Source organism: Austrofundulus limnaeus, unplaced genomic scaffold (assembly GCF_001266775.1).
Source record: "Austrofundulus limnaeus strain Quisiro unplaced genomic scaffold, Austrofundulus_limnaeus-1.0 Scaffold11, whole genome shotgun sequence".
Taxonomy (NCBI): Eukaryota; Metazoa; Chordata; class Actinopteri; order Cyprinodontiformes; family Rivulidae; genus Austrofundulus; species Austrofundulus limnaeus.
The window spans coordinates 395,694-403,757 of NW_013952413.1; the positions used below are offsets into that span (position 1 = coordinate 395,694).

The window sequence follows — 8,064 nt, forward strand, 5'->3', positions numbered from 1 at the left end:
TCACATTGGACTCCACCGAGAAGAAATCCCGTGCATACTGCCTGCTTAAATGTTTGCTACGTCAGAACTTATTCGGCAAATGTGTTTCCATCTCTGCTTTTGCGCATTAACTCTATTACAGGATGGGGGAAATTGGTCTTGGCSGAGGTTTGAACTCTCCGAGTGCTTCTAGTTGTTAGGATGTAAAAACTTTGTGTTGCCTTGAGCGAGAAGATGATCTTTCGTACTTCACTTGAGTGTAAAACATAATGCCATTTACTTTTCGTGGGTTGATGCCTATTACAACAAGAATAGTTTGCACGTTGGGAAAAAGTTCCCAAAGGTCAGCAAAGTCAAAGCTGGTTTTACCACCCAGTTGTCTCAGGGTTTCTGTTGTTTCTAAACACTTCTGTACCACCCAACAAGACAAATAAATCCAAGCTTTATTAACTGATTTTATGTGGATGAATAAAAGCGGAGAATGACAGGGCTGCTGTGCATGAGAAAGTTCCAAATAAAATCGAACCCGTCACAATGTTTGGAATGTGCCCAGCGTATTCTCAGTTGCGTTGGGAGTAACTGCTGAAAGAACAGACTGTATGAAGTGACTTCCTTTTGAATTTGACCTTCAGATTGTCTTTTTCAGTCCTAGCAGAGGTCGTGCAGCTCTGAGYGGGAAGTTTCAGTCCCTGCTGGAGGAGTGTCGGTCCGTGAGCTATATTTTCCTGTTGTCAGGCTGCAGAAAACCAGACGCTCGCGTTAAAACTGTTTCACTGCTGTGTAAAGYAAGAAGAAAGGACCGTGTATGTGAGCGTAACTATGGGGACGCAGGTATTTTTAAGATGCTTTAAATTGTGAAGGATAGTCCGTCATGGAGGGGAAAGGAAATCAAGAGAGCACGTTRTAAGGCCYGGTTCACGCGGCAAGATTTTAAAATTGTCAGCTGATTTTCAAAGACTGAGGGAACACACACGGTGATTAAAAACTCRTAGATGTAACAGGTTTGGTCCTACAGAGTGTGGTGTACAGCCACAYGACAAAAGACAACACACAAACAGATTTCACTCACGAATGGTTGAACATCATACAGGAACCATACAGGAGACCTCTCGAGATCAAACCTGAGTTCAGAGTTTATAAACATGGCAGGTGAGGAAAAACCAGTGGCGATCGTTTGTGGACTATTTTTAACTTAGAAAAAGACTTTAAAAAGGTCTCAGAYGTCCATTGGGCCCTCTGGTGCACCATGGCAGTTGGTTTTGTCTTCAGCATTTTGGATTCCCCTCTGTGTTTCCRTAACCTCAATTTCTGATTGGCTACACATTTCAACAGGCTGCAAGCTYGTTTGTCCTCAGAACACCAAATAYACTGGGATACTGGGCTAAGATGATCCAACATGTTGAATATTTTCAATTACAGCACAGTAATTTTTCTTCATTAAAACCACTGTTTGCATCTGAGGTAAAGTCTTGGATGGCTTCTAACTTTTTAAATTTCAACCACAATAAAACTGAAGTTATTTTTGGACCCATCATTAATCACAGTTCTTCTCCCATAGATCGTGGGACCATAGAGCCATTTGTTAAATTTTTTTGTCAGAAATTTGGGGGTGATCTTCGATTCAAATTTTGCCTTTGAGAAACAGATAAGTTCAGTGGGAAAGAGTTCTTTTTTTAAATTATAAATGGACTGTACTTATATAGCGCCTTTCTATCCATCCAGGATACTCAAATCTCWTCACACYACAATCTGTGTCCCCATTTACCCATTCACACAGCACTTTATTAGGTCTCTACAAAGCTAACATATACAGTCATCTATGGAGACCAATCAGTGCCAATCACATTCATACACACATCAGAGGCATTAGGGGTGAAGTGTCTTGCCCAAGGACACAACTGAGACAGCTGGGCGGGGGATTGGACCAAGACGACTCCCCTAACCACTCTGCCACAGCCGCACTGAGTCTATTTAGGTCTGTTTAAACTGAGACTTTTATCTAAAGTTAAATCATTTTTACCTTTCAAAGAAAAGGTGAATGGAAAGAGCATAATTCGAAAAAAAAAACTTCCTCTAATTCGCATAAAAGTTGATACGCTCGCTTGAGGTGGTTTTTGGGTTTTTCAAAACAGAGTTAAGGCGCAAAAGGAGAGATGGGGACACATTTGCTGAATAAAGTCTGACGTAGCGAACATTTACCTCACATGGTTGGTCCGCTATTCCCGCTGGTCCCAGTACCAGAGCGACTGTAGTCGCGACTGGCAGCAGGACCCTCCTCCTGCTGTCGGTGTATTCTCAGTTATTCCGTAATRTGAAGAWAACTGAATTTCTTTTTCTACRTCTCCAGACAGCATGTAACATTGCCAGAAGTAGTTGATAACAGAATAGTTATAACTTTCCTGATAGTAGCAACACGTTCCTGATAACTTCTCTCCATTGTCCTGAGATGTATGGACMCTGCGAGTTAGCGACTTTTACTTCCTGTTTWMYWMMMSSMWKSSKYYKRMSKWAWTKSYTYMARMCASTTGATGGAAACACRTCTGAWTCGCATTTCATTKTTTTCCTTTTTGCAAAATTTTAAAAATTTGCTCAAARTTTGAATTAAAATTGGATGGAGACACGGCCAGTGTTAGTCAGGCCGCTCTCTCATGACTGAAGTTAGTTCAAAACACTGCAGCTCTACTTTTAACACGAACAAAAAAAAAGCGTGATCATATCTCCCCGGTGCTTCATTGACTCCCTGTTTGTTTTAGACWTGATTTTAAAATTTTATTGATGACCTACACGACTATTTGCTTTTTGGTTGTTCCGCGGTCCAGACTGGTCCACAGAGGTGATCGGGCCTTTTCAGTTGTGGCTCCTAWACTGTGGAAACAGCTGCCACTTGACATTAGATGGGCCTCAACTGTTGRTGTTTTTAATCTGTTTTCCAGGGTTAATTCAGCCTGAGTGTTGACTATTTCCACTTTTTTATTGKTTTTTTTTYTYWTMYYSTKTTKTKTTTYTYYTMKWKWTRWWATRTGWRWATRTGWRRMSMMMRSSRSWTKTKTTWWAWRWSWYKWSWYKWRWATMYCCSMKWTKWGAKMKSRGMKSTSYMSASRCSCYYYYSMGASRMSWMKAKMWCWCTTWWMACMMMAMACACACAGCAGGAATATCTCTTAAAATTATTTTTAGAGCCAACAACATAATCAGAGCATCCTGACTGTTGGAAAGACCAAGTCGGGCCAAATGTTGGTACAAATATCTCTCTGTGTGAACCAGGCTTAAGTAATGTTAAGTATAATAAATATATCTTGGATAACTGGTGGAAATATAAAGAAYATTATGTGAACCTTTAGGATGACATGATATTTTGCAATAATTAGTCTGTGCTCTGGAGAGGGTCCCTGGGGAGAGGGATGTCTGGGTTTCTCGTCTGGACCTCTGTGACCCGACTATTAATCAGTGGTAGAAAATGTGCATAAACTGTCTTTCTGCACACATGTTTACTGTTGAGTGAGTAAACACTCATCCCCATGCTTCATAAAAGAGAAGACACAAATTTATTTTCTCTTGCTTTAATTTCACCACGAAGAAACAGACGTCAAGACTTGCATGTCAAGCATGGATCTATAGTCTGAAGACAGGAAACACTGTGTTCCCATAACTGTGGAGAGAAATTTGGAAGGAGAAGAGCTGGGAGGTAAAAGAGGAAGATATATCGGAGGAGGCCGACTGTCAAAATCTGAGCGGTTCAGTTAAAGGTCCTACTCCTGTGGTCTCTGGGGAAGAGACCGGGGGAAGCTGGAGGAGGCTGGTAAATCACTCTCGAGAAAAAGGAAGAGGCTCCGCTGCGGACACGGAGGATGGTGTGAATGAGAGTGACGAAAGAGTACAAGTGAGCCCAAAATGCAGAAGGAGGGAAAATGAGTGATGACAAGGCAAAGAAGCAATGATAGGGAGCGGAGGAGAGGAGCCAAAAGCAAGGAAAAAAAAGATGCAGCAGGGGAGTAGTAGGAATTCAGCTGAATGTGGTTTCAATCTGCTGGCAAAAGAAAAGAAAAAAATGAATGGAAAGACATAGTAACATTAAAGGAGTCGTAAACGTGGGCAAAACAGGTAAAGGATGGAAAAAGGGGAACCTGAATGAACTGAGAAAGAAACCAACAGGACTAACGGAGAAAAACAAAAAATAAATTGTATTTGGTGAGAAAAGGAACGCGCTCTAACTGAGGAAACTGTTAAGCTGAATGAACACATTCCTTCGCCTAAAACTGAGATCAGAGTGAAAAAAGAGGAGGCCTGTAAGTGAGTCGGAGTGTTTAATTTGTTTTTTACACATTTTACCTAAACGTATCCATCACTGCTCCAACTTTTTTATGATTTCTCTAAAGAACAGCATTTAGAAACATCACTTAGAAGTTCCTGTAACCATACAAAGTTGCACAAAAACAGTAGAATCAGCTTCAAAAGTAGAAAATGTTGAGATCTAGATTGCTGTGTCCCCAGCCCTACTTTTAGAAAATACATAAGTCTTTTATGAAATAATATAAATCTGTATTTTACAGCATTTAGTTTAACCTTTTTCCCAGACTGTGTTTAATGTTTTCTGCTTGGCTCTCTCATGCATGTTCAAGTTAAACAATGCTTTTGTCCTTTCAAAATGTCAGGTCTGTATCAGGTCATGTCCAGCAGGTCATGAAGCCCTGGGACATGACCTAAGGTCAGTTGTTTTGTGGAGAACTTCCCTCACTTGCCTTTTTGTTGCTACAACATTGTTTGCCACATTGTGACCCATTATGTGTTTTTCCTTCAATGTTGGCAAAGTATTGTTTTAACCTAAAATACATGACAGTACAGGAGTAAGCACTGAACCTTGTTAACTCCTTCAGTTTCCATCCTTTGTTTTCCCTGTTTGTCATTTACCTCCTTCACTTGCTCCCTTATTCCCTTTCATTTCCTCTTTGCTTGTTACGTTACTTCCTCTACAGCTTTTCTTTTCCCCTGCCCCTCATCCCTTTTCCCTCGCTCCATCGTTTACTCCCACCTTTCCACTTCAATCATTCTACTTTTTCCACCCCCCTTTGTTTTTCTAGTGTGCTGTTTCACAGTTTGTCTGGCTACCGAGCGGTCAATGTCACGCCTGACTTTGTTATCTGCGTCAGTAATAAACCCACTGCTCGGGGTGGGTTTCACTCCGAGAGGAAGCCTGTCCTGTGTTAAAATGTCAGTGGTTTAGTTGTGACCTCAAGGCTTATTTACTATAAATAATAAAAAAAGATAAATGAATTCTGTGTGGGTTAAACCATTTTCTTTCATGTTCTGTTTTCCTGAAATGATTCTACAAGCTAAGCATATCAGATTTTTTTCCCCGTTGGTCCCTGTTGTACTTTGTGCTTCAGGTTCTCTTCAAAGCTAAAAAAGCTTTTTACATRAAAGGCAAAATGAATACAAGAAACTAACCAAAATACTTCTATTAAAGGTATTGGCTATAATGCAATAGGGCTGTGTATTGGCAAGAATTTGGCGATACGATACAAATCATGACAGAGGGGTCACGATACGATATATCCCGATATATTGCGATACTGTAAGCAAGGTGATATATTGCGATATATTGCGATTATTTATTTATTTTTTTTGCTGTAATGGCTGGCTCACTGCTGCCAACTAGTGGTCAGAGGCTGAACTACAACATAAAAATGAACGGCTGGCAGGAAAATTGACTTTTYAAACCTGAATTAAACATCGATACAGAGCTTTAGAATATCGATACAGTATCGGGAAATGAAATATCGCAATATTTCAGTGTATCAATATTTTCTTACCCCCCATAATGCAATCATGTTAAAATGTCATCCCCCTCATCAAAAACGWATGCATGATTCATTCATGCATGTTTGAGAAATCCTTGAATCTCATGTGGTAAGCCACGTGGAGCTGCCTGAWTGTTTGCTGGTACAAAGCTCCGCCTATTTGTACCTAGCTCCTCCCTGGATGAGCAGGAGGCCAGTGGGGCAGGAGCTCAGTCTGTAGCTGAGCTCCTGCCCCACTGAGCACCCCTCCCCGCTAAATCATTGTTGTGAAGCTGTGCTGAAGTGGGCGTGTCAGAAATGGTAGGAGGTTTTTTAAAAAAGACAGCCAATTTCAAGGCATTTAGATGATGCAAATTCAAATTTATTTTTGATATATACAACTTTTTCATAACAATTGAAAGTAGAATTAAACTATGTGTCTGGAAAACACATAAACACCCCTCTTTAAATTCTTAGAATAATTGGGAGTCGTGTTAATCAAACAATAATGAATCCTGCAGACCTGATTCAGGCGAGCTGCGTTTTGCTTATATCCTTTCTTCTTTTTACCCCTAAGGTCCCCCCAGGGTGTCGGAGAAGGTGACGCACCGTCAGAGCGTCCGAGCGGGTCGCACCGCTAAGCTGCYGTGCCCCGTGGAGGGCGACCCGCCTCCCCTGATGATGTGGACCAAAGATGGACGCCACATCCACAGCGGCTGGACGCGGTTCAGGGTGTTACAGAACGCTCTGCGCATTAAGGAAGTGGAGACGGAAGACGCGGGCACTTACATCTGTAAAGCCACCAACGGGTTCGGTAGCGTGAACGTCAACTACACACTGATCGTCATAGGTGAGTGGTTTGTAAAACAACTGCAACAAGAACACAGATATTTAAAAATAACTGCATCAAAGGAGTTTAAAATCTACATGAGCTTAGAAAGTAAATGCCTAATGGTAATCACCAGCAAATTATTAAAGTACCAATTTAAAGAAATAGATGTAGATGAAAAAGTCAGTATGGTTCAAATTTCTATTCACAATCAAAATAAAAAAAGAAAAAATGTTTTTGGCCATATTTGTATACAATGTGTTGTTTTAGTGCAGGCGTATTCAATTAAAATTTAACGAGGTCCAGTCAGAGAACATTTTATGAGACCAAGGTCCGGAAGATCAAAATGTCAGACTGATATATATGTGTGTGCGTTTGTGTGTAGCTATTGTTGTATCAACATCTGCATGCATTGAAATGAATTCACTCTTATTCAAAAACTTACAATATTTATTGTCACGAAGCACAAAGTTGAACATGTACGTCTGATTTCTGATGTTCTCATTTACTGAGCAAATGTAGGATAACATGTCAAAATAAGAACTTGGGCAAAAGGACAACTGTAAATGTTCACAAGTGACTAACCAGTCATAAAAAATGGAGGAAAAGGTTGATTTACATTTTTGTGTTCAACACCTGGACTGAACTTTCTCAAAAATATTTAAAGAATTTAAATCTGAACACATTTAATAATAAAACATTTTTATGCAGTCCCTTATTTATTTTGTGCTCAGTGAGAGAAGTGAGCTCTTGCTCGCCCTGCCAGAATTTTAAACCTGGGCTTGAATGGAGTCAGAGCCATTCTCATGCATGTGTGGAGGTGCTCATTGGTCAGCCTGGAACGGTATTTGTTTTTTATTATGTTCATTGTGGAGAAAGCTGCTTCACAGTTGTGAGTGGAGCCAAACATGGTCAAGATCTGTAAGGTTACTTGCTTCAGACCTGGGAAAGCAGAATCAGGAACCATCTGGAGCCAGAAAGTGGAAGGATCAGTCCTGACAAAMTGCTCCGTCAGGGCATTTTTGCATTTGTCTGTGTAATTTTTCTCAAACTCTCATTCGTCCTCGCTCTGCTTGGCGGTATCACGTGGTATAGTGAAACTTGCAGGTAAATGGTCTGTGGGTTTCCTTTGACATTAGATCACCTACCTACTGTAAAAGCTGCGCCGGTAAACCAGAAACGGATCCGCGCACAGAATTTGAGCGACCACAAGATTAATCACCAGGCAGATTTATTAATAAGGGAATATTAAAAATGACACGAAACARCAACGTGTGGAAGTTTCGTTCTTTTTTTCCCTCTCTCTCTAACGCAGAGGGGCGAGCAGCAGAGGGGCTGTGGTGTGTGTGTGTGTGCGCGCGCGCGCTTGATGCGTCAGCGCAGCTGGAGAATTATTAGAGGGAATATTAAAAATGACAGGAAACAGCAACTTTGTATAATTATTTTTAAAATATTTAACCACCACAGAATGACTAAAGTGAA

General features: G+C 40.7%; 1 protein-coding gene across 1 annotated transcript in view; it reads left to right on the forward strand.

Moving 5' to 3' along the window:
* The first annotated feature begins 798 nt into the window (after positions 1–798).
* fgfrl1a (fibroblast growth factor receptor like 1a) overlaps positions 799–8,064 on the forward strand; it is a 59,785-nt gene continuing 52,519 nt past the window's right edge. Inside the window, exons 1-4 of the mRNA XM_014001935.1 lie at positions 799–810; positions 995–1,128; positions 5,070–5,143; positions 6,331–6,603. Coding sequence (XP_013857389.1) covers positions 799–810; positions 995–1,128; positions 5,070–5,143; positions 6,331–6,603 — 493 coding nt within the window. The remainder of the gene's footprint in view (positions 811–994; positions 1,129–5,069; positions 5,144–6,330; positions 6,604–8,064) is intronic.